This window comes from Pempheris klunzingeri, chromosome 2 (genome assembly GCF_042242105.1).
Source record: "Pempheris klunzingeri isolate RE-2024b chromosome 2, fPemKlu1.hap1, whole genome shotgun sequence".
NCBI lineage: Eukaryota > Metazoa > Chordata > Actinopteri > Acropomatiformes > Pempheridae > Pempheris > Pempheris klunzingeri.
Genome location: NC_092013.1, coordinates 7,673,314 through 7,698,617, shown reverse-complemented (window position 1 = coordinate 7,698,617; position 25,304 = coordinate 7,673,314). Strand labels below are relative to the sequence as shown.

Below are 25,304 nucleotides of genomic sequence, written 5' to 3'. Positions count from 1 at the left end.
CTCTGTTTCCCCTTTGTTATGTTCAGTGCATTCAGCCTCATATTAGAGCTTCAGCTGAACATTTCCGTGCATTTTTACACAGAACAAGAGCTGTGGGTTTTTACAGTGGAAATGCTTTAGGAAAGAAAACTCTTTGTGGCCAGTATGGACAGGAGGAATGATTATAGCCACTGACTCTTCCACTGTACATATGAGCATTCTTGTAATGCTGTTGACAATGAAGAACAAGCTAGATTGTGAAGACTTGCATTGGTTTTACGCAGTTCCTTGTCAAAAGAACTGTCACGCAGAGCAGAGGAAGCCAGACTTTAACGCTGATCCCGTGCACCTATGTGTTCTCCCCACAGGACTTTTCTTATGATGACCCCAAGCTGGAATTCAACGTGGACGCACCCAATGGTGTCGTCATGGAAGGCTACCTCTTCAAGAGGGCCAGCAACGCCTTCAAGACCTGGAACAGGTGAAAGAGAAGTGAAGAGGAAGAGCATGGCTAGAGAGGGAGTCAACTTACAATGCAAAAGCCAGTCTAATTAAAGCTAATGATATAATCAGAGCAAAACAGGGTTACATAACACCAAGAAAACATCTATTGTAAGGAAAATATTTGTCTGGTGATTGTAATGTGTAAAATCAAGGGCCCAAATGACAAGGGCCTCAAGTAATTTTGTAAACTTTGGACTTGTACTTTAAAGAGTGCTTTGTATAAGTAAGACGAATGCTCTCCACTGGCATTACACAATTTATTCATCCACATCGCGTCTTTGTTTCAGCATGCAGACATTTGATCGATCGCGTCTCGCTTGCAGACACTGTCTAACTAACTTCATACCTTTTCCCCTCATCAAGGCGGTGGTTTTCTATACAAAACAGCCAGTTGGTCTACCAAAAGAAACTCAAGGTACAGCTTAACTTTATACTTTATACTTTATGTTTTAAATGCTTATATATCACAGATATTTTAAACTATTTTTATTTGTTGGTGTGATTATGAACAGTTCACCTACAGGTGGAGAAGAATGGGGGCATGTACTGACTCATCCTGTCTTGGCAGTTATGAGGACTCTGACATGCCTTGTTTGTTACAGTAAACGAGGCAATGCTCTCTGCCAATTTCAGGACTCTTTGACAGTGGTGGTGGAGGACCTGAGGCTGTGCTCAGTCAAACCATGTGAAGATAATGAAAGGAGGTTCTGCTTTGAGGTGGTTTCACCCACCAAGTAAGTGTGCGTGTGTGTGTGTGTGTGTGTGTGTTGCTGTCTTTTCAGATTTGCATACTGACATAACCTTACATTACATTGCTGCGTTACTGACTACATCATTTGGAATTTGGTTGTCAGAGAAATGATATGCAGCTTCATAGCATTACACAGTTGTGGCCAAGTATTACATAACTGCCATCTGCAAACCTGTAGGAGCTGCATGCTGCAGGCTGAGTCTGAGAAGCTGCGGCAGGCTTGGATCCAGGCAGTCCAGGCAAGCATTGCCTCTGCTTACAAAGACATCGGTGACAATTATTACATTGAGGTACGAACACACACACGTACACTGTTGCCCATAAAGTTGGAACAAAATGTTTTTTACCTCTTCTCATGAAATGATTGTGACAATGTGATTTATTCTTGATAAATAAAGTGTATATCTTCTCAACTTTATTGATCAAACTCTTCCAAACATATCACAGTGAAACTTAAACCACAATTAACCTTTGCAAACTGTGTATTCAGGCTTTAACAAAATTGGGGGTATTGAACAATTATTCCAACTTTATGGGCAACAGTGTATATGCATCGATCAACACACATGCTGCACTCTTTTCATCACAAATTGGCCGCGGGTAGCTGCAGAATCTCTGTCTCTGAGCTGTACACCTGCCTCCGCAGCGTTTGGACCGCACGGCTTCACCCTCCACCAGCAGCATCGACTCTGCCAGCGAGCCCAGAGAGAGGGCTGATAAGGGAGGTCGGGGAGGTGGGGAGAGCCTCCTCCAGAGGGTACAGAGCCTGCCAGGCAATGAGCTGTGCTGTGACTGCGGCCAAACGGCCCCCTGCTGGGCCTCCATCAACCTGGGGGTGCTGCTCTGCATCGAGTGCTCAGGAATCCACAGGTAACTGCACTTTTAACCACTTTTAACCTCCTTAGACTTTTTAAAGACATGTTCATGTACCCTATCCTAACCAGATAATCAGTTCAGTCTCGTTCAAACTACAAACACAACAAACCACATCCTCTGAAACGCATCCAGGTCGGTCACAAACATTTACTGTTCATACTCAGCATTGAGGTGTGCAGAGACCAGCCCTTTAACTAATAACTCGGCGTCCACCAGCCCTTCAACCTGTTACACCTTGAACAAACATAAAGGTCATCAGTGCACTTTTACCTTTTGTCCTCCCAGAATACATGAGCCCCAGTACATAAAACCCCACAGAGAAACCCGCTCCCATCCTCCCACAGACAGCTGAGAGTAAAGACGACACGGGTAACACACTCAGACATGTTGCAGAACACACAGAGCTTATTAAGCACACTCCACCTAAACCCCTCCCAAGGTCTGCTGCCCCCTCAGGTAACACTGCCACTGATGCCCCCATGACCTCCCTTAGTGCTGTAAATCTCTTAGCCTTCGCCAGAGCGGCATGTAAAGCTTTAAGTTTGTTTAGAGCTGGAAGGAACAAGAGCAGGTGAGCTGATGTACATTATGTATACATATTTTTTAACTTATGAACGAGCTTTGTTTGCTAGAAAAAAATAATCTGTTGTCCTGTTTCTGCTTGTTTTATTATTATGATGCACATCTGCAAATATCAGCATGAAATGTTGCAGTGTCTGCACTGATACACTGCACTGTTGGTGGTTGTCAATCCACTTTCATCAACTCATTAATCAAAGCTCTATTGTGACTGGCAAAGACGCAGTGATAGTTATGAAGATGTCTAATAGATCAGCGTTTTCCTCGCTTATGTAACTCAAACAAAGATTGTTGGCTGATGTCTTCGGGGAATAATTATAGTCCCGCCCTTGGCTTGTGCGTAGCTTTTCATTTCAAGATGGACGAGTTCAAAGGTTTTTTGTTTGTTTTCTTCTCACTTTGCTTAATGCAGAAGTTCAAACATTTGTTCATTACAACACAACTGAAAACATGACTGCTGCAAATAGATAATAACAATTTGCAAATAACGTAAGAAATTAGATTATATTATATAAGATTATTATAAGAAGTAATGAAATATTTTTTGGATTTTAAAAAGTCAGCCAATTTGTTTTTAAATGCTTACAAAACATGATGAGCTCCTAAAAATATACATTCTAGTTAATAATATTTTCCCACCAAATCACCTTTTTTTTTACAACCTTTGTTCTGTTACAATGCTTTTTTTTCTTTTTCCAAATACTAGACTAAACTATAGCAGCTGCTCATGAAGTGTTCATTCTGCAGTCTTTATCAAAAGAGAAACTACAAGGAACCCTGTAGATGTAGTTAAAAATATGGTAGCATGAAACTGATGTTTTTGAAAAAGCAAAGCGTAAAGTGGCTTTAAACTCGCCAGTGAGGATGTTTAAGTAAAAAGACAGGGCTGTTTTTTTGCTTGGCCCTTGAGACTTTAAAGTGTAGAGAAACAGAAAAAAGTTTGCCACCTCAGGCAGTTGTAGAAAAATGAGTAAGAATGAAAATCTTGTCGATGTGTACTTCACTTTCTTTACAAAATCTTTCTATTTCCTTGTCTCTTTCAGGAGTTTAGGCGTCCATTGCTCTAAAGTGCGTTCACTGACATTAGACTCATGGGAGCCAGAACTACTCAAGGTGCGTCTCTCCAACACGCTTGCCTACAGCTTCTCCTTTCTGTGATGTGCTATTTTCCCCATCAGAATTGCATCTATAATTCCTTAAGTGTATCTCTAAAATAATATGAAGTACTTTTCTTTGTTGATAATTCCCCTCTTTGTCTCCCATCTTTCTCCTCCTTCCTTCCTCTCACATGTTTAGCTGATGTGTGAATTGGGGAACACTGTGATCAACCAGATTTACGAGGGAGCCTGTGAGGAGATGGGAGTGAAAAAACCTGGACCGTCCAGTTCAAGGTCAGTCTTTTACTCAAGGATGAATAATTGGCAAGGAAAACTGCCAAGGTGTCTTCACCAAGATGTCTGGTTATATATGATATCTTCAGTGTCTTATTTTACTATATGACTCAGTCCAGACTACACACAGTTGCCTGTATATGTCATGTCTCATGTCTAAAATTGTCAGTTTGTCACCATCTACCTCCAGACAGGAGAAAGAAGCCTGGATCAAGTCAAAGTATGTGGAGAAACGCTTCCTGAAGAAGATGAGCGGGAGCGAGGCTTTAGTGGAGGGTGAAAGGAAGTCCCGGCCCTGGACGGTGAAGAAGTGCCAGCGACACAGCAGCTCCATCCGGGCGCCCAACAAGGCCCGCAGGAAATACCATCGCTACGAGCCGGGCAGCGCCTCACCTGCAAACCTCTCAGCAGGTCAGAATGAACGTCTCTGTAGCTGTAAACGTCAGTAAGAGGCTCATGAAATCAAGAGCCAAAATATATATGGATTGTACCAGTACACTGAAATCTTGTGATATTTTGTCCTTCGGCAGCGGCTGCAGCAAAGTTTCGCCGGGACTCCCTGTTCTGTCCAGATGAGCTGGATTCTCTGTTTTCCTACTTTGACACTGGCTCTGGTCCTCGCAGTAAGTCCACCACACCGTCAGCGCGTACAGGCACAATGCACCTGCAAGATTATTGTAGATTTTCAGTCAGATTCACGTAAAAGCTCTTTAGCTATTTTAAATTCTGACATGTTTTCTGTTATCTGTATGGATGGTATCAGCAGTACAGTATGTGCCGTGTAATCATTAACGTGTCCGTGGCTTGGCGATGCTTGGCCCCGCAGGTCTTAGCAGCGACAGCGGCCTGGGAGGAAGCACTGACGGCAGCACAGACATCCTGGTGTTCGGCTCAGTGGTGGACAGTGTGACAGAAGAAGGTAAATGTGTTTGTGTGTTGATGCGAGATTATCATCATATTACTGAGGAGTTTTTAAGGTGAAGGAGAACACCAATGTCAATATGAGTTAAAGTTGAACCCATTTACAACAGGAAGAAGGTCCCATTTTCTACTATCACTGTGCGATTTGATTACATTATTGTTGCTTTGTTACTAAAGACATAGAAGTGATTTCTAATCCAATCCATTAAGGTCCATTCAAACAGCTAGATCATGTAAAGCAGGCTTGAGCAGCTTAAACCGTTAACACAACACAACATTGCCATAATCCCCTAAATTAAGCTTGAGCTACATTCCTTCGTAGAGTTTTAAAAGTTTAAAATATTTTATTCACATCATTGTTCTTCTTTCTACCTCCAGAGGAGGAGTCGGAGGAGTCCTCCAGTGGTGAGGTGGAGATCGAACAGGAAGTGTCTTCAGACCCCGAAGACCCGAGGGAGCTCCACCCCGGGGCGCTCCTCCACCGATCCTCCCGACTGCACAACCTTCCACTCATGGCGGAGGCATTAGCACACGGTGCTGACGTACACGCGGCGAGTGAGGAGGATGAGGGGAAAACGCCACTCATTCAGGCCGTGATCGGGGTGAGAGACTGTTTGCTCAGTCATTTCTAGCGTTTAGATATTAGCATAATCTGCTGAAGGTGCCAGACCCAGATTTTATGTCAGCATAAACACAGCCACAAATTATCTTAGAAAAAAAAGGGAACAATCTTCTCCACAACATGCATGATGTACTAAAACTGCCTTTTTTAAATTTTAATTTAATCTTTATTTGATCAAGGCACTCTCATTTAGATTAAGATCTGTTGCGAGAGACCAGAGAACATGTTAAAATACCAGTTTTTAAGCCTTAGAGCAAATACACTAATATAAACAACTCTCTCTTTCTCTAACTGTTTGTCAGGGCTCTCTGATAGCTTGTGAGTTCCTGCTACAGAACGGAGCCGATGTGAACCAGAGGGACATGAGAGGCAGAGGCCCGCTGCACCACGCCACCTACCTGGGACACACTGGGTGAGGAACACCTGCAAAGCGGGAGGAAGTTGTTTTTCGGTGTTCTGTGTGACCCCCGGTTTATGTTCTGGCCTGAATGTAATGAAACTGTGGTTTACTTGTGATCTGGATGTATTCCATGAATCACTTAGTTGTGACGAGAGATACCTCTCATTCCAAATGTTTGTCTTGAACCGTATGAGGCAACCTTTCCTCTGCAACACTAACCTAAACTCTCAAATAAATCAGGGGTGACAATCTTCCCTCAGCATGTAAAGTGAGCACGCAGTGTAGCTTTCGCAGTGAAAAACCACTGACATGACTCCATTAAGACAAACAAGTTCTGTGTCATTCTAAGTGAATGCCATTCGTTCTTTCCAGAGCCATGCAGTAGAAAAAAGATAAATAAATCATTGCACAGACAAATCAGTGCATTGCATAGCAAGAGATCCATCCACAAACATCAGTATCTACTCTGTTCGCCCATTTATTCTACCGGCTTTTATTCTCTTGTTATACAATATATTCCACATTTAACCCCTCACGGTGAATCCGACGGTAACACTTATATTCACCTTTTCTCTGTGTCTGCATCTTGTTTTGTGCAGTCAAGTGTGTCTGTTCCTGAAGAGAGGAGCATCGCAGACGGAGGTGGATGAGCAGGGCCATGACCCCCTAAGCATCGCTGTGCAGGCTGCCAACGCAGACATCGTCACCCTGTGAGTGATCCCAAGTCTTTGTAGATCAACAATACTTTTCTTTTTAGGCCCTGACTCATCAAAAGTAGTTTATCCTGGACCTCGGGTCAAGTTTATATTGCCAAACTACTGTTTCTAAGATCAAGAATTAACTTATGTGCTACGATATCTAAATGTTGTTCAGTAGGATTTAATTATTTCTATTTATCTCTTCCTTCCTCCTCTCATCCCTCTCTCTCCACCACTCTTTACCACATCACCCCATTTCCATTCTCCCTGTCTCCTCCCACCTCCTCATATCAATCCCGTCACTCTTTTCTCACCTGCCTTTCATCATCTTATTATTACATTTCCCACCTCTGCTCCCATGCGGGTCTCCGTCTCCTCTACCACTTTTCTCCCTCCCCCTCTCCTCCAGATTGCGTCTTGCGCGGATGAACGAGGAGATGCGAGAGGCGGAGGCTCCCTTGGGTCAACCAGGTCAATACCCCAGCAGCAGCCCCACTGAGCAGCAGTATAGGAAGTGCATCCAGGAATTCATCTGCCTCACCATAGATGAATGCTAGTGGTTGCTTGTGTATCCATGAGAATAGCTTGTACTCTCACTCTCTCTATACATATACATACATATTTCTCCTGACTGGGAACATAAAATAATCGTCTATATGAAGTTGCCCATAGACACTGATCTCAAGTCTGTTACTTATGTAGGTCTAGGCTTACAGACAATTTCTCTGGGTTGTCTAAAGAGAGAGGAGTGCACCACTTGCTCATTGTGAGGGTGCGTCATGTCATAGGGAGACCCCTGAAGGACCTTTTTAACTCTACTGACACTACAGTCACCACCTCCATTTTTCTGCATCACCACTACCTTCTGCTTGCCATTACTTGGCACCACCCATGCTATGCTAGTCACATGACACAGTAAAATGACATCTGCTATTTGGTGTTTTGCTAACAGGGTTATCCTCTAACTTACAATAACGTGGTGTAACCTCTTGTGTGAGGGTGTGGGTTTACTGTTGTCTAACAGTTTTTACCTCTGAAGAATCTCGCTGCATTAACCACTTACACTTTATATCTAGCCAGACCATCTGTGTGACATCCAATTTGCTCATCTCTTCTTAATCTGAGATGTAAATATACATATTTAGAAGTTATATGGGTAATCTTTAAAGTATGTGCTGTGGCATGAGGTGAAAAAATGGTATTTGTTCCATTACTAAAAGAAAAAGAGTAACTGACAAGCTACAGTAGAGGTGGAAAGGCTTGTTTACTGTGTATAAAGAGGGGTCAGGAAGGGAAATTTAATGTAAAACTGTGACAAAAATACTGAAGGGCTTGCGGAGAAGAGACCCTCGCCTGCTTTGTAAGATACTCTGTGATATGACGAGTGAATGAGTGCGTGGACAGGCAGAGTAAATGAGCGCATGTGTCAAAGAATACTGAGAGACAGAGTCAAATCATATGATATTATGATACATAATGTAAAGGAAAAAAAAGAAACTGTGCACTTTTCCCATCTACAGTATTATAATTTAGTTTATTTTCATTCAGTTAGTTTTTACATTGTTCTTGTCTAGTCGAGTTGTTGTCTGTCTATCTATTGTCTATTTTATTTATGTTTATCTCCCCGGAGGACCAGTGCAATGCATTCTTGGATGCAGTTTACGTCTGCATTTCTGTTAATGATTGTCATTTTAATCTGAAAGCATTACTTGGAATTTATGACAGGAAGTCTTTAGATTACATCATGTAATAGCGCTCATACATGACATTTTGCTTTCATTTTCCCTTTGGAACGGCCTTACATTGCTATGACTACAATTATTGTCATTATCTTATCTATGGAAATTATAGTTACATCGTACCATTTTAGATTAATTGCAGTCGTCCGTTGTTTACAAGTGAGGATGAGAAATTGCTGTGTGGTCAAGGTGTGTGCGGAAAAAATCAGACCAGGAAGAATTAAGTCTTGAGTGTACTGAAGGAGTGCATACAACGGGATTAATATTTCACCCATGGGCAGTTCAGCAGAATCACAGAACCAAGGTGACTCCTGACACCTCCATTGTGTTGTAAATACTCATCCATATCCAAATATCTGTGGTGAGAAAAAGAGGCACGTTTCTTTAGTACAGTTTACACACTTGTGGGGTCAAAGGACGTATCTATCTGGCTTCCCCGCCTGGTCATCGCTTACAGTGTTCTCTGCATGCTTTGCCAGAATTATTGGGAGGTTCAACATCGTTTGCATTCTGAGCATGATAAAATATTTTTCTATGGTTTGATCACCTCGTGCAGTGCAGTCCTGTGGAATAAGCATGTACCACCATGGCCCCTCTGGTGTCAGACCTTTCTTACTTTTTGCACCTCTGTGCCATTTTTCCATCCACGGACAACGGACCAAATCTGTGGTGACTTCTCATTCCTGTCTTTTTTGTTTTTGTTTGCTTGTTCCAACAAAAGCTGACAAACAGTATTTTGAATAATTTTTTTTTAATGTTGTGGTTTATTTTCCTCTGCCAAAGACTTTTTAAAAGGGAAAGTGTCTGACATTATTGTATGATATCACCGTATTTTTTTTTTTTTTTAAGCTGAAACTGTTCAGAGTAGATACAGCATAGTCTTACCATGCTTTGTGAAGTGACAGAGTGGTAGAAACACTGTTGGTGTACTCACATGTTCAAAAGAGGTTACAGTAATGTGACAGACCTGAGAGATTTTGATATGGCAGGTGATATTCTGCAATAGTTCAATGTACTGCAAGTAGAACCAGTCTAGGGGGTGATGTGTAGCTACTGTGACCAAACTGTTAGGGGCTCTTGCCCTGGCGGAAGTATTAAATGTTGTGTCCATTGTGTGTGTTGACATAGGAGTGGTTAAAGGTGCTGTTCAAAGCAAACATGCTGTAAATAGTACACTTGTGTATTTTAACTCGACGCCAACTGCCTGCCTCTCAGCATTCAATCATGGATCCTGACTGTCTGATCTGTTTTATGTTTGTCTTTTTACTCTCTTCCAAAAAAAACCCAACCTGTCAGGCAGAACTGTAACACCGCTCTGCACTACATGGAGGCGTTCTTCTGTTCACTGACATTTGGATATCTTTGGAATACTTTCTTCCTTGTCTTTAGAAGCACTGAGGGGAAAAAAAAAGAAAACATAATGCGTATAATAAAACTGAGAAACTCTTGATGAACTAACCCTGCTTCCTGCTTGTTAATCTCATTCCTGTCTCATCTCCTGTGCATAACATTCTCGCGACATTGCAGCAGTATGTTTGAAAAAAACGATCAATCAATGAAATACTTATTTTTTTCTCATTTGTAGAAATATAGCTACGCACAAACACTGTCAGATGTTGGGAGAATGCTATGTTTTTTTTACAATCTTGTCTAGTGTAACTTTTGGTCTATAACAAACTTCTGGGTAGCGCTGAGCTTATTCAAAGCAATTAAATGTTTTTTCTTCATGATAACTAATAAAAAGGAGAGGCAAACTTGGACATCTGACAGGTCAAAGTCAGCACTCTATTCAAAGACCGTTTTGGTGTTTAGGGCCTTCTGTGTTTCAAATGGCGTTTCTAGTTGTTTCTAGCCTGCAGCAACAACACTGCCTTGAATAATTCAGTGACTCCAGTGTGTTAAACATTCATGTGATCTCTCAAGCATTGTTACACCATCACTGAAAAAATGTTCTCACATGCCAAAAACGTCTAATCACTCACTTCAAACTCGAGGCAAACGGCAGAGGTCAAAATTGCTGACGTATCTTCTGTTACCACAGGGATTGCCGCGGGCAGCAGGAGAGTTAAACCCAAGGATAGAGTGAGTGAAGCATCCTGGGCCGTCTAACTAGGGGATCAGTGTGCTACTGTGATTCTCTCTGCTCTGGTGCTTCTGGGTGATCTTTAAGGTGTCTTGGTCTGTCGCCCTGTCTGTCGCACATACACAGACATCTTTCTTCCTGTCCTGAAAAAAAGCATATTGGGACTTAGCTATAATGTAGCAATCACATTGAATTTGGAAATATGAAGTTTATACTATTAAGTTTATACTCCCAAAATGTTCAAACATCTAATGTCTAATAGGACGAAGTCACAGAGAATGGGTAAGTACAATACACTTCATGTTATGAGATGTGAATTAGAATATTTAGCACATGAATCCAGATTTCATCTGGTAGTGACTTGAATATGCACAAGAGAAGAATGGACAGGATGCTCACCACTCTTTTCCTGCAAGTTCCTCATTTTCTTTTCTGCAAACTAACCAAGTTGCTTAAAAAAACAACTGTATGAAATACAACAAAGCATTAATTCATATAAATAAAAGAGGCTTTTAAAAAAGAACAATTAAGTCACTTATAGTATCCTTAAACAGTGGTTCTCAACCCTTTTCATGTCGAGGGCCCCCAAATTAATATACATCAGGCCTGTATTTCGTAAGATGTGGTCTCCCTGTCTGATAAGATTTAGTTATTCCAAAACTGTCTATACTGTAGACTGTCAGATTACCAGTGTGTGAAACCTATGAACAGAATAGCAATTCTTATACATCCTCTCATTGAGTCTAGTCAATTAAATTATAGTAACATTAAAATATTCCAAATTTTTGTGGGGACTCCCTGGACCCCCCTTAAGGACCCCTGGTTGAGAACCGCTGTCCTAAAGGAAGACGTGTCTGTGAAGTATCAAACTCCATCCTGAGGCTATGCTTTGGGGGCTTCACTCTTTCATGCAGAGGTTGATCTGCTCTGTCTTTCTTCCTTAAAATCTGAGTTGTTTTTAGATTGCTGTATTTGTTGGCTTATGGCCTTTATGTCACACGAAAAAAAAAGTGCTTGGAATGTCACTCACTGATGTTAAAACCAAACAAAAAAAGCACTATAGTCTCCAGGGTGCCCTGCAGTGGGACAACCCCCCTTGATTTTAGTGTCCCCTGTTGCAGGTGACATCTCCTGTGTTGATGTCTTTCGCGAGTTTTCTCTCCTCGCGTCTTTCCAGCCCGAGAAGTTGAGGAGAAGGAGCTTACAGTTCAGCCGCTGCAAGAAGCCACAGTGACCAGTGACCACCACCTCTTCGGACCAGGCACTTTGGAGGGAGCCAGCCACGTGCAATTAAAAAAGGACATTTTGATGTTGGGGAGTGAGCTCTGCAGGCATCACTAAATGCTCAAGACCCTGCATGCCCTAGTTAAAGCTATTTTATAACAGGTTATCAGTTGTAAACATGTTTGGTTGAGGTCAAAATAAGAGACTTTGATCATGTCAAAAAGTCATATAGTTGAAACAGTTCCTTTGTACAGGTAGTATTTCAGTTGACCTGGCAACAAATCAGTGGCAGTCATCGTAGCAAAATGTTGTCTGAAGATCTGCATACATATAATGTTGTTTTTAAAGGGCCACTCCTATAATTTAGAATGACACTCGTGTATTTTAGAAGAATCTTCAAAACTGCATCTGGATAATTTTTTTTTAAGCATAGGACATTCTGCAAATGTTTCCACTGCTTTAAATGTACTCTCTATGATGAGTAAACTAAACTTGATGTCTTAAAATCAGTGAAGTACCCCTTGTGATGAACTGATGTGCAACTGATGTCAGAAATAAATGAATAGCCTAAAACTGTAAGCCTTACAGAATGTTTTTGTGCATTTCAATTTATGTTTCCATTTGAATTTTGGCTGACAAATATAGCAACAAGAAAGTTTATGCAGCAGCATAAAGCAGCAGCAAGAGGACCTGTGAGCTGGTTGTTGAGAATATAGACAGGAATGTTTCTATATCAATGACAGGGTGCAGAAAAGGTCTTCAGAATACCTTGTATTGTATCGGCATGTCTTGGTGATCAATAGACTACAAATGTAAGTATATAAAGTATGTCTTTTTTAAATTGTGTGTGTATATATTTACACATACATGTTTATTTACACACAATATTTATTATATTATTGGACTTTTTGAAAGATTATAAATAAGCAATGGTGCAGATCAGCTGGTGACAGTAATGCGCTTTCTATGTAATTTTTCAACCGCTTTAACGCCAACGAAGAAGAAGAAAACCGGAAGTGTCATTTTTCCTCCTGCTGGCGATAGCTAAGGCTACGTTGGTTCTATCGTCTTGTCGGTTTGGGGGTTTGACAACAGAACAACAGCCTTATTTCGTGTCCATCCACGAACACATATTTTCACTGGGGTCCCTGGAGAGGTATGTCAATATTAAACTCTCTCTAGTCCGTAAATGCGAGATATGTCGGGGTCCGCTTTCTTTAGTACCAGATCTGTTCGTGTTAGCGCTAGCTAGCTAAACATTAGCAGTGGCCTACGTTGGCTATCGTTAGCCGTTGGTGGCGGCTAACACAGTACACACAGACAGGACCTTTAGCTACCAGCTACCAATACACTGTGATTGATAAAATCATCAGTCACATATGGTGCCTATGTGCAGTTTTTCATTTGGTCTACACGGTTTGTTTACAGTCGCTGATTGACTAACTGGCCCGAGCTAACTTATCGATCTGCTCAGTCAGCCAGAGATTTAACATTAGCATAGCTGGCAAAGTAGCGGATTAGCCTCAGCTAACATAAGTTGCGTTAACGCCAAGGAGCCTGTTATTAATTAGGAAGTGAGACTGGCGTTATTTCAACACTGTTAGATTTCACTCAGAGTTCATTAGCGTCATGTAGTCAGCTGTTAGCCACATGACACTGGGTCAGTAGGCTGATAGTCATGTTATCTTGAGCTGTGGTGGGATACAGGTAAAAGTTCACTTAAATATAAGGCTTGTAGCCACAGACATTTAGTAAAATACAGTCTCAAAATACTGGTGCTTTACGTGTATCTATTTTAAGACTTAATACTTAAACTTCGCTGTGTTTCAAATTGAAATTCTTTTTACTTTGTTATGCATGAAAAGTTTATCTGTCTTGCACCATTCAGTATCAAGGCAATTCAAAGTGGTTTACATAAGACATAAAAAGAAGTTAAGACAGAATAATAAAGAATCACAAGGCAATATTGAATACACACAAATGTTATTTCAAATAGTGAAATATTACAAGATAAAGAATGAGCTACAAAAGAATAAAGCAGAGGAAAAAGTTGCAATGCAGTTTCACAAGAAATAGCCATGAATTTCAATTGGTCAATATGGTCATTTGGGAGGATGGAGCTCATGGTGCTGTTGAACTGTGCTGTTACACTGACCCATGTTTCTATTATTTAGTCATTTATAATGGTCAGTACAGTTCAACAGCACCACAGACTACATCCTCCAAAATGACCACACAGATTAATCTACACCTCTCTGAAACTATCTCAACAAATACTGAACATTATGACCTGCATGAAGGGAGGATGTATTGCAGGACTGTTGCGGTAGACTGAATTAGTTTTCTCCAGGTGTACCTAATAAACTGGCTACTGCATTTATACACAAAACAGAGGATGAGTTCAGAAAATGCATTTAATGCATTACTGTAGTATGAATAATTCAATTCATTGATCAGTTAAAAGGTAATCAGTCATTACTTGCAGTCTAGCATTAGAGGAAAAAGAGTGTCTCTTTTTGATTTTTTTAAAAATGTATTTAAGTTCACTATCAAGGGTAACCTAGATAATCTACAGTTCTCTGTTAACAGTTTTCATTTGGTAACTCAGAACTGAGTAAGTAACCGGATTGCAGCAATGTGGTAAAATGACCCCTAATTACCATCAATAGGTTTTTAACTACCATCTCTACCAAGCACCTGCTAACCTCCATCAACAATCAGACAACAGCACTGGTCGCAATTCAAGTTGTCTCATCTGCTTCACTTGACGCTGCAATAACGGTGTGCAAGACTTCAGTTGCTGCATCGCAATGAAAGCTGTCCACCAGCCGATACGATACTTTCACAATCACGGCCGGCAGTGATACAAGTTTAACTGTAGAGGAAATTGTGTCTTTTCAACAAGTAGTCACACTATATTTATTCTGTGCATTTTGAAGTTTTACTGAATTTCATCGACAATTGAGACAAAGCAGTGGTAATAGAGTCCTGGCCTATTTAAGACGCACAGCATCATCAACACTGCCATCAGTCAAATGCAAAAGCAGTATAAAGAGTTCCACAGTTGAATTGATCACAGTAAAATAAGGCTAAACTTTGCTAAGTAATGTGTCGTCCTGGAGGTGCCCCTGTGTATCTGTAGCAAATTTCAAGAGACTGAATCAAGATGAATTTCATTATGTCCCTCTCGCATGTCCTCTAAATCCTCAGATGAACAACAACGGGAATAAGAGAGCTCCAACCACAGCCACTCAGCGACTTAAGCAGGATTACCTCAGGATAAAGAAAGACCCTGTGCCTTACATCTGTGCAGAACCACTCCCCTCCAACATCCTAGAATGGTAAGATCTCCGTCCTGACCAGGCCCACAGCCAGAAACCATCACCAAGACAATAAGTTGCATTTCAGTGCTCTTGGACTTTTTAATGTTCTGACTAACTGTAATAATTACATCTGAATATTTTAAATGATAAAAAGACCAGTTTAATTCTTAGAAAATCAATAATGTAAGTTAAAAAAGACATTTGCATTGCAAATGTCTTTTTTAACTTACATTAACTTACAGTTTAACTTTTATCTTTTTCCCTTGGTCACAAGACCAGGTTAAACTATATTGATCGGTATCTTTATAGCTTTTTGGGTTTATTAAAGCAGGAGTTTCTAAATGGGTCCCCAGATCAACCTGAGGGGTGACAACATGATTCAACGGATAGCAAGAAAGAAACATAAACAGCACTGTGCAAAAGAGTTTCAAAAGAGCTTGAACAGCACATCTTGAAACCCCAGTCCGCTTTGATATCTTTGCCTGGGAGAGACCCTGCTGATGCAGTAAAACTACCTTGTGTCTTGTTGCTGTGCTCAGTCTTGCCATGATGACCTGTGACATGAAACTGTCCTTCACACCCTCACCTTGGTAGCAGAGTTTGGTTGTTCCTCACCCAGTTTCAAGGCAAAGGATGGTCACATCAAGTATTGATTTTTAGCATAGATTTTTCTTCTGTTCACTCATTTTGCATTTTATTTTTGCGTTTTTACTTAACAACATTTAAGACTTTTGCACAGCACTTTTTGCTTACTTTTATGTATTTATTGTAAGTAAATATTGGATATTTTGCCACTTTAGGCCCCTTTTCAATTGAACAATTAAACAAATTAACATTAGCATGGCTTTTCAGATGTAGTGTTGACATAAAACACTGCCAAATGTGCATACAGACTATTTCTTTTGTAGAAAGTAGTTCAAATGAAAACTGCTCTGAACTCTGCAATGTTTCTGGAAAGATACACGTTGGAGTTGACTTCCTCCTAAATCCCCTAAATCACCCAAGTCTTAAGCACATGTTTGTGCATTCCGTCAGAAACCACACATTTATTGTTAAAATCCATATAGGGAGTAAAAATCCTGTAATAAAGATGAGTGAATGTATTTAATCAGGTAATCCACTGGCATGGGTAAAGGTTTCCTCTTCCAGAGAAAATCTTTATCTGGCAGCATGCAGGTATTTATGGAGGATGTGATGTGACCTCCAGTAGTGGATAATAAAAAGCTGTTGTGCATCACTACCATCACATATTCTTCCTGGTATGTTATTCTCCCTGGCTTTCCTACTAACTTTGTTCACATAGCTGCACCTATTCTTATCTCGCCATCGGTTATTATCAGTATTTTTAGTCTATTTTCTTTCTGGAATAAGTGATGTCATGTTCAAGTATTTTCTCTTGTACTGTGGACGGGGGTTAAGTAGTTGGTGCGCTCTAATCGTGGCCACATCAGACGTGTGGAATGAGGAAGCAAATCGCTTTGTTTCATCCCTTCCCTGTACCAGATAAGTCCTGCCGGAAATCTCTCTCTTACAAGGTAAACCGGGCCAAGATGGTAGCAAAAGACAAACCAAGGTCATTTAAACAGATGAAACAATCCTAAAAACAGAAAACAATAATCGCTGAAATGAGCTAAAAACTGAGATAGTGACAACACTGGGTTCACATTCATAAGATCAAGAAGTTACATTTTCTTCTGCTGGCTATTTGATATTTTGATCCCAGTCAGATCTTCATCAGTTCAAAGTTAAAAAATTACTTACTTAACTACTTAACCTGATTTTATTTACATCAGGAAATATCATCAATGTGACTTACTGTGGATTCCATTAATATTAGTATGTCTATGACAACACTGCACGGGCGTCAGTCTGACTTGCTAGAAGTCACTCTCTTCCTGCTGGAGCAGTTAAACCAATACGGGATGATTCATGGATATGAATCCATTAGACCTGAAATGATCAGTCTATTAGTCGTTTAGCTAATCGACAGAGAATGAATCTGCAACTATTTTGATTATTTCTTAAACCAGAAATGGCAAAAAAAAAAATAAATGGTGGTTCCTGCTCCCTAAATATGAGCATTTGCTGATTTTCTCTGTTTTGTATAATTGTAAATTGAATATCTTTTTTTTGTGCGCCTTCATAGACAGCAGATAGACCTATTGACATAGACATATATCCTGGTCCTTGAGACGTTGCAGTTGTATGACATGCATCTTAACCACCAGGACGCTCCTGAAAATATTTATTTAAGACAACGGAAAAGTATCAACAAGGAATTAAAAGATTAAAAGTGTTTGGTTTTTAGGCCATTTCCTGCACATTGAGGCAGATCGAGGAGATCTAGAGGATTCTTTGTATTGTCATTTTTGTTCAAATTTACCAGAAATTGTTTCTATCCCCTCCAGGCACTACGTAGTCAGAGGTCCTGAGAAAACTCCATATGAAGGTAAATGTACTGGCAGTTGAGCAACACACAGTTTAGTTTCTATTAATAGGCAAATCTTGACGAGTTGATTCCTGCTGATGCCTGTGGTTTATTACTAATATACAGGTCTGATGGAAACAATCCATAACTGAGTCAGATTTTTTGCCTCAACTCCCCGTGATGTCTTAACATTTGTTTTTTTTCGTAGGAGGATATTATCACGGAAAGCTCGTATTTCCTCGGGAGTTTCCTTTCAAACCACCAAGTATCTACATGATAACACCAAATGGGAGATTCAAGTGTAATACAAGGTGAGGATGCAGGATGCAACAAAGAGTTTTTGAAAATCTCTTTGGCCACAAGTTGTTTGCCACTTTGCTCCTGTATCATAACTCTGCCCGTTTGCTCCACAGGTTATGTTTGTCCATCACAGACTTCCATCCAGACACGTGGAACCCTGCGTGGTCCGTCTCCACCATCCTCACAGGTCTGCTCAGCTTCATGGTGGAGAAGGGCCCCACCCTCGGCAGCATCGAGACCTCCGACTACACAGTGAGTACAAACGGACGACCGTGATTGCAGCACATAGCGACAAACGACCTGTGACCTCTCCAATATCAGACGTGCATTTTATTTTCAGGGTTTTTGTCGAATGTTCACCTTGAAAAGTGCTTGATTTTCAATATAATGGTATCTCATCTACATAATCACTCATGTAAACCCTAGCAAGCATTAAATAATCCTGGTCAAAAATGACACTAAAAGTTAACATGAACAGCTGGTGAAATAGTTAGTTACAGTATTGATTGCTGTAGATATAAAGGATTTCTGTACTTTATTTCCACAATCACGGTTATTGTTAACAATTTAGATGAGGTGATAAAGGTTCTGAATTCTTTGGTGTGGGTACCTTGAAAAAATTCAATATCACTCTTAAAAAGCGGTATGAACTTTTATTTTCTTTCCAGAAAAGACAGCTGTCAGCCCAAAGCCTGGCCTTCAACCTCAAGGACAAAGTGTTCTGTGAGCTGTTTCCTGACGTAGTTGATGTACGTATGAGGTGATCTCCAACTTGTTGTCATCTTCTCTCCTCTTTCTTTTTGTTTGCCTAATATTCTCCCATTTCTTCCCCTCCCTCCACCAGGAGATGAAGCAGAAACAGAAGGCCCAGGAGGAGTTAAGCGCCCGCACTCAGCCCCTCCCCTTACCCGATGTGGTGCCTGACGGCGACCCTCAGCACGCCCACTACGGCCTCCCCGCCCTCAACGGAGGCCCTGTCCCACTCGGGGGCGCCAACCCCGCGCCCGGCCTGCAGCAGGCCAATCGCAACCATGGACTTCTAGGTGGGGCTCTAGCCAACCTGTTTGTGATCGTGGGCTTCGCAGCGTTTGCCTACACAGTCAAGTACGTGCTGAGGAGCATAGCCCAGGAGTGAGAGGAGCCGGTGTCGTAGGGCGGCGCTCCCCCCTGCAGGTGAGCCAGCCAGTGGACTCCGCATTCTATAAACACACTACGTGGGGGAGGGATGTTCAGTCCTGGGTTTAAACCCCTCCACCACCACCACAACCACCACCACCATGGATTCTGGAAGATGGAAACTCAAAGCCAACCCGCTCAGGAAGGACTGAGAGGAGGAGGAGGAGGAGGAGGAGGAGAGGGATGTGGGGGAGTGGATGGGAGTGGCAGTAGGGCCGGGGGATTGGAGGGGCTTATTAAAACGGTTGTGATCCACTCCGTGCTTCAGTGGTTTATGTCAGCAGTAGGAACAAACTTGGCTCATGGGTTGTGGAAGAGTGCAGCACTTAGAACATTAAGAGAGGTCATAGTTTGATGCACCTCCCTGGAGGCTGGTCACAACAACAGAAATATGCTTTATTGCGGTGAAATAAAGTGCACCGTTGTTCCCTAGCATGGCCATGATCAATACTGATAAAAGCTTATTTCTTAAAACAGTTCTGTAGGCGTCCAACCTGCCCATGACCTCTACTAAAAGTGTTCCCTGGTCATTGATCAGAGAGGCTCCTCAGGCCATGACTTGACACTGTTGCAGCGCCAAGAGTTTTCAAAGTCAAAAGAGTGCCTGGAAAAAACAGTTTTGTGGTTCTCCTGATCAATTTTGTGCATTTGAATTTAATCTGAACAGCTGTTTTTGGCACAGGGGTCCAGTTCTCCTCTTTTTTTAATGCATTTCAGTTGATTGATTCAGTCGCATTTAGGCATCAGGAGTCCGTAGTCTGCAGCCTGCAGTTCAAGAGCCGGTTTCTCTACCTGTAATTTCACTACGTCGCTCAGGTGACCTTCAGTTATTTTTCCTTGGAGTGTTGATCTGACGGTAGAAGGAGCACCCACTCATATATAAGCCAGAAACAAATGATCCCTGTATACCCGTCAAAGATCGACATGTCAGTGATTCTTCAGGGTTTCATCCATGCCAAGAATATGTCTGCATCTATTTTGAATAATAGAATTTTACTGGAACTGCCCCCGGGTTCCTGATTAAGCAACAGGGAAGGGAAAAAAAGCCTGAAATCAAAGATGGAACACGCACAAACAATTATGAGCAAGTGGAAATGTACCCTCTTTAAGTACTTCTATTGTTCACCAGTCGGGTCTGTTTCCTGCACAAAAGTTGACACCTGATGATTCGTCACAGGCAGAGCAATTAGTGAAGACAGTCGTCTTCCTATAAGTACTGACAAGTGAATTAATATCTGTATTTCTCTTTATTTAGAGATAAAAAACACAAACTTAGCTTGTCGGTCAGTGACAGAGCTACTGGTTCATGCTCCGAGTCGGATGAGAGTTCGGACACGCTCCCCTGTCAACCCATGAGCCAAGCGGTGAACCCAGAGTCTGCACAGAAGTAAATAGAGACCTGTACCTTTTTTTCTTTTCTTTTTTTTTTTTAAATTGGCTTGGCTGACCAGTATAGCACCACTCTATATAGGTCCAAGTAAGGAGACACATGAAGAGAACCAATATTTTGTTTCTGTATATTATTTTTTCTTTTTGATATTTTTTTCTTTGTGTTTTGTTTATTTATAGAAAAGGCCTCGGCTTGTCTGTGGGTCACAGGAAACGTCTCGTGTTTTGCGAAGCAGAGCAGTGCGGGCAAACACACAGACAGGCCACGGCCCAGGCTCACATAATTGCTGATAATTTACTGTTGTGCATTGCATTTAGTAAAGATGGTTCCACTGTGTATCTAATGTTTCAACAGAAAAATGGTCTGAAAGCAGAAGATTCGCCTTTCTATTGCTCTTTTCTTGGCACCATCTTAAAAAAAAAAAAGACAAGCTGCTGCTGATGGGAGTGTGTTTGTGTGATTATGCAGCAAATGCTGACATTTCCATGCTTCAGTTAATCTTGTGTGACATTGTATGTTTTCATAGTAAATGCAAATAAATTACCCTGCTTGGCAGGGCATTTTAGAAAACCTTCCTTTCTCCTGCCTCTGCGACACATCATGGATGGATGGATGGATGGTAGGTGACTTTATTAATTATACACATAAACACTAAAAAAATCATAAATACAGGATATATGTTTATACAAGATAAAGCACAAAGTGTATAATGGTGCAAAGTGATGGTGGTGATGATGTTATGCTGTATATATAATAGTATATAGTATATGTAGTAGACATAATAGGTATAGTAATAATAGTAATATAGTAATAATAATAATAGTAGAAAAATCTATAATATAAATATATATTATGTGTGTGTGTGTGTGTGGGGGGGGGTGTATATATTATATAGACACAATGTAATGATCTGTAAGAGGAGACAGGTGAGCAGGGTAAACGTAGATATCACCACGAAACTTCCCCAGTTGATTACCTCCAGTAAGACGGGTCATTTTTGTTTTACAGGTTTTCTGAAATGTTTTGTGTAAATGTGCAAATGAGGCACTGTGTAATTAAAAATGTGCTAATTTGCATACATTTCCAGAACAAAAAATATGACCATTGCACAAAGCCGAGTTCAAAATTCTTCATCTTTCATTTCGTTGGCAAATTAGAGCCAAAGCTTTTTACAGAGGAAATGTTGGATGTCTTTTTTTTTTTTTTTTTTATTGCTCCATAAATCAGAAAATACTGTCAAACATGAAAAACTAGATCGATAGGTAGATAGATAGGTAGGTAGGTGGATAGGTAGGTAGGTGGATAGGTAGATGGATGTCACAAGAACAGGTCCCGCGCACGTCTCTGTGCGCGCTCACAGTGGATTTCCACAGAACTGAGCTCACCTGACGATCACGATTCCTTGGAAACACGTGACAAGTCAGCGGGGACGCCTTAAAAGCGCGAGGCAGGACGAACAGACTCAGTAAACCTCAAGCATCAGTGACAAAACAAGGGAAGCGCCCAGTCCTCAAAGTGAGTACTGCTGTTACAGTGGTGTTCGAATAATGGAGGATATTTTATTATGGGACGTTTAATATAACCAGGAAAAGCATTTGTGCGCCCTGTTCTGTGTGTTTAGTGTGTTTCCTGACTCTTCTCTCGTGTGTGCTGCAGCATGCTCCTGAACGACGATCTCGAGTGCATCGTGTGCTTCCACGTGTACTCGCGGCAAAACCGGATCCCGCGGGTCCTGCACTGCAACCACACCTTCTGCGCCCCCTGCCTGGAGAAACTGTCCAGGCTGGACGGGGTCATCCGCTCCGTGTCGTGCCCCCTGTGCCGCTGGATCACCTGCACCCGGGCCAGCCTGACCCTGCCCGGGGCCCTGTGGGTCAACACGGAGATCTGGGACCAGATTAGGGAGGAGAAGCCGGGGACGGGCCGCGGGTCTGTGGAGGACTTGAACGACACAAAGAGGCAGCTCATCAAGTCAACACTGTGAGTACAAACAGCCTCCTGGGGGGTCGGTTTATTAGTTATTATAATAGATTTTCATTATTATGTATTATATTTCTATTCTTATATATATTCTAATATTTTTTCTTTTTCTTTTAGACCTTGTTCAAGACAGTCTGGCTTCCTTTCCGCGCTCCAAAAGATGTTCAGCTGCGTAATGCTGCCAGCACGAGAGGTGGACGGTTGCTGACAGTTTAATAACAGCAGGATTAATGACACTTTGAGGCGCTTTCTCTGCTCCTGATAACTGGACGGACCTGATGGATGAAGCAGGACTCCATGCGCTCTGCGCGGCGCACAGACGGTGGGGTGCGCGTGTGTGTTGAAGTACCGTGGTTTAAAAAGGACTGCACTGACCGGAAGTCAACACGTTTGAAACTGTGAATTTATTGTAGAAAATCCATTTGTATAGTTGTTTGAAGAGTGATTGTGAAATATCAACAGGCCAATATTCAACCAGCCCTGAACCTGTAGACAGAGCTGAGTTGAATGGGTCTATGGTGTGACGCTATGTTTATTGTGTTCATATGGTTTAACTTTAACTTAACAAATTTGAAAAGTGAAAATAAGCTTACAAATTACTTGCCTGCATTGTTTTTTTGTTTTTTTTTTGAGCATATTGTCATATAGTCATTTGTGGCTTGGATCAGAGAATATTTGAGGAATGTTGGCAAAGTGGCGTAGCCGTAAAAACTTGTTACCACATAATTAAACTTGCTTCAGAAAGGTGAACTTCTCATAAAACGCCCTATCGACTAGTTTGGCATAATCTTACATTGGTATAGATAGAACGCCACTGAGCTGAATTGTGGGTCGAGTCAACTCCATGAAGTGTGAAGGCGGTGAAAACCCCATTCAACAAGCCATTTTGTTAATAATGTGCAAGAAAACCATTTGACAGGAAATTCTCTCATGTATTCGGACCCCTGATGCTCCTAACTGCTGTGTGCCAACGATAGCAGCTCCCTTCAACATATGAGATAATTTGACGTTTGTGGGGTTTGGTCTGGTACGCTTAGCTTTACAAATGTGAAAACACTGATTATCAATACTAATTCCTAAAAATGAGTTTTTATTTCCAAAATTATGTTTGAAATGTTCTCACTCAGGCCATGTGCTCACATAGATGTCCATGGTAATGGCTGATAATGATGTAACCTGTTACACCGTTTGCCTGCTATTACAAGCCTTTTTGTTAGAGGCCAATTTTGTCAAATACAAGTGATTTATGATTCTGATTAAAGGTGCAATATGGACTACAGAATGAAATCTTTATTCTGCATCACCTTGGTGTTTTTCATTTTTAATGTTGAGCTTTAATGCACACGTGTATTCCATTCTCTTGCAATTTTAAGCAATATATAACTTTCTATACGTGCATAAGTTCAGAATGTTGCAGAATGAAGTGAATGAACAGTGACACCTACTGTGGGACACGAACGACAGCTTTAAAAGTCCTAGAAATCCAGGAATTCAGTGATCAACAATAGAGCCTCTTTTCCCCCAGTAGCCAATTATTTTGTCAAGAAACGTGAAAGGTGGTTTTGGTGTGTGTGAAAGGATGTCAGGTCAGAGCGGCCTGAGGACGAGTGTTACTCTGTGTCCTAACAGCAAGCGACACGAGCGTAAGCAACAAATCAGTTTCAAGAAAGTTCTGTTTTGATGTTTTTTTTATGCACTCTCCCACTGATTTATTGAAACTGGCATTCAGGGATCCACGACTTAAAATGAATGTGGGACAGGGGTGTAAAATGTAAAATGAGGGTCTAATGGGCTTTTCCTTTTTTCCTACTTCAAGCATACACACCTGGAAAATTCTATGACTGCATTTTTCACTTTGTGATACTTGTCACACTGACAAAATCTGTCAACAGAAAGACATTGAAGTGCTCACAAATTGCTTTTGTGGTAGTTCCTGCTGCAACACGCGCCTCCTGGACGTGTTGACACACACACACACACACACACACACACACAGACTCACCAGGTGAAAACAATATGCGTCACACTCAGTCCTGGCTGGTAATTAAAAACTGTGATAGAACCTGCTTCTGCTGTTTGAAAATGCTTTGTTGAGTTGTACTTGTGCAGCTGAGACAGTTCACCTGCAGTGTGGTGAAATGGAGGACGAGAAAACAATGATCACATAACACCAATAACATGCAAAAATCCTTTATGACTTTATTAATTTTAATATTTAACAAAGTGTATTTTATACCTTAACTATGTTGAATGTGTGGATAATAGTGTGTGAAAGATATATTTTAGTTTCATATGACAGAAACTACAAATTACTTTATTCATCATTATTCAAATTTAAAACTGCAACATAAACTAAATATTATTATTTTATTCACTTTCAGTGTTTTTGTGCTCCTGGATTTGCTTAAAAATGATCCTTAAATATTGAATGATTACAGTCACAATTAAGAACTTTATTCCCACTTAACGTGAATTACTTTCACGTGTAAATAACGATTTTTTTATTGTGCTTCCCCACATGTTATGTTTGATTTCTCTTTGCCAAGATATCGCAAATACAGAAATGTTTGCCTCCCACCAGAAATGTATTTTTGGTGAGATTTTTTACATTTTTAATTTTAATGTAAATGAAACTTAAAATATTTGCAGAACACATTTTATTAAATTAACAGACTTTACTGTGTGATATTTTTAAGTCTCATTTCACTATGTGCCTTAAGAAACATATAAACAAAGTTAAAGTACTGAAGTTATGAGCATCTGCACTCTGGTCTGGCAGTTACAGTCAGTCCGTCTTTTTTTTTTTAACAAATTATTTACACAGAACTGTAATATAAAAGATGTCATGCACGAGGATGTCTTTAAACCACATGGAGACAGGGCACGACCTGCACTTATCCATTCTGAAGAAATACATTTATTACCAGCAATCATGGCATC

General features: G+C 40.9%; 3 protein-coding genes across 3 annotated transcripts in view; all 3 read left to right on the top strand.

Moving 5' to 3' along the window:
• LOC139215065 (arf-GAP with coiled-coil, ANK repeat and PH domain-containing protein 3-like) overlaps positions 1–12,303 on the top strand; it is a 61,327-nt gene extending 49,024 nt beyond the window's left edge. Inside the window, exons 11-26 of the mRNA XM_070845895.1 lie at positions 348–460; positions 847–898; positions 1,117–1,217; positions 1,413–1,524; positions 1,881–2,104; positions 3,733–3,802; positions 3,986–4,080; positions 4,271–4,491; positions 4,611–4,703; positions 4,907–4,999; positions 5,380–5,603; positions 5,926–6,035; positions 6,623–6,733; positions 7,131–7,192; positions 10,502–10,542; positions 11,665–12,303. Of these exons, the coding sequence (XP_070701996.1) occupies positions 348–460; positions 847–898; positions 1,117–1,217; positions 1,413–1,524; positions 1,881–2,104; positions 3,733–3,802; positions 3,986–4,080; positions 4,271–4,491; positions 4,611–4,703; positions 4,907–4,999; positions 5,380–5,603; positions 5,926–6,035; positions 6,623–6,733; positions 7,131–7,192; positions 10,502–10,542; positions 11,665–11,733 (1,791 nt within the window). The 3' untranslated portion in view covers positions 11,734–12,303. The remainder of the gene's footprint in view (positions 1–347; positions 461–846; positions 899–1,116; positions 1,218–1,412; positions 1,525–1,880; positions 2,105–3,732; positions 3,803–3,985; positions 4,081–4,270; positions 4,492–4,610; positions 4,704–4,906; positions 5,000–5,379; positions 5,604–5,925; positions 6,036–6,622; positions 6,734–7,130; positions 7,193–10,501; positions 10,543–11,664) is intronic.
• A 507-nt stretch (positions 12,304–12,810) lies between these two features.
• Positions 12,811–19,150, top strand: ube2j2 (ubiquitin-conjugating enzyme E2, J2 (UBC6 homolog, yeast)). The gene is made up of 7 exons (XM_070848144.1): positions 12,811–12,923; positions 14,978–15,108; positions 17,499–17,539; positions 17,727–17,829; positions 17,932–18,070; positions 18,487–18,567; positions 18,663–19,150. The coding sequence occupies exons 2-7, from the start codon at positions 14,978–14,980 to the stop codon at positions 18,951–18,953; spliced, it is 786 nt and encodes a 261-aa protein (XP_070704245.1). The 5' UTR covers positions 12,811–12,923; the 3' UTR covers positions 18,954–19,150.
• Positions 19,151–21,874: 2,724 nt separating this feature from the next.
• Positions 21,875–23,640, top strand: LOC139216912 (RING finger protein 208-like). Its single transcript, XM_070848158.1, has 3 exons — positions 21,875–21,899; positions 22,041–22,364; positions 22,482–23,640. Exons 2-3 carry the CDS (start codon positions 22,042–22,044, stop codon positions 22,570–22,572), a joined length of 414 nt encoding a protein of 137 aa, XP_070704259.1. The 5' UTR covers positions 21,875–21,899; position 22,041; the 3' UTR covers positions 22,573–23,640.
• The last annotated feature ends 1,664 nt before the right edge of the window (positions 23,641–25,304 follow it).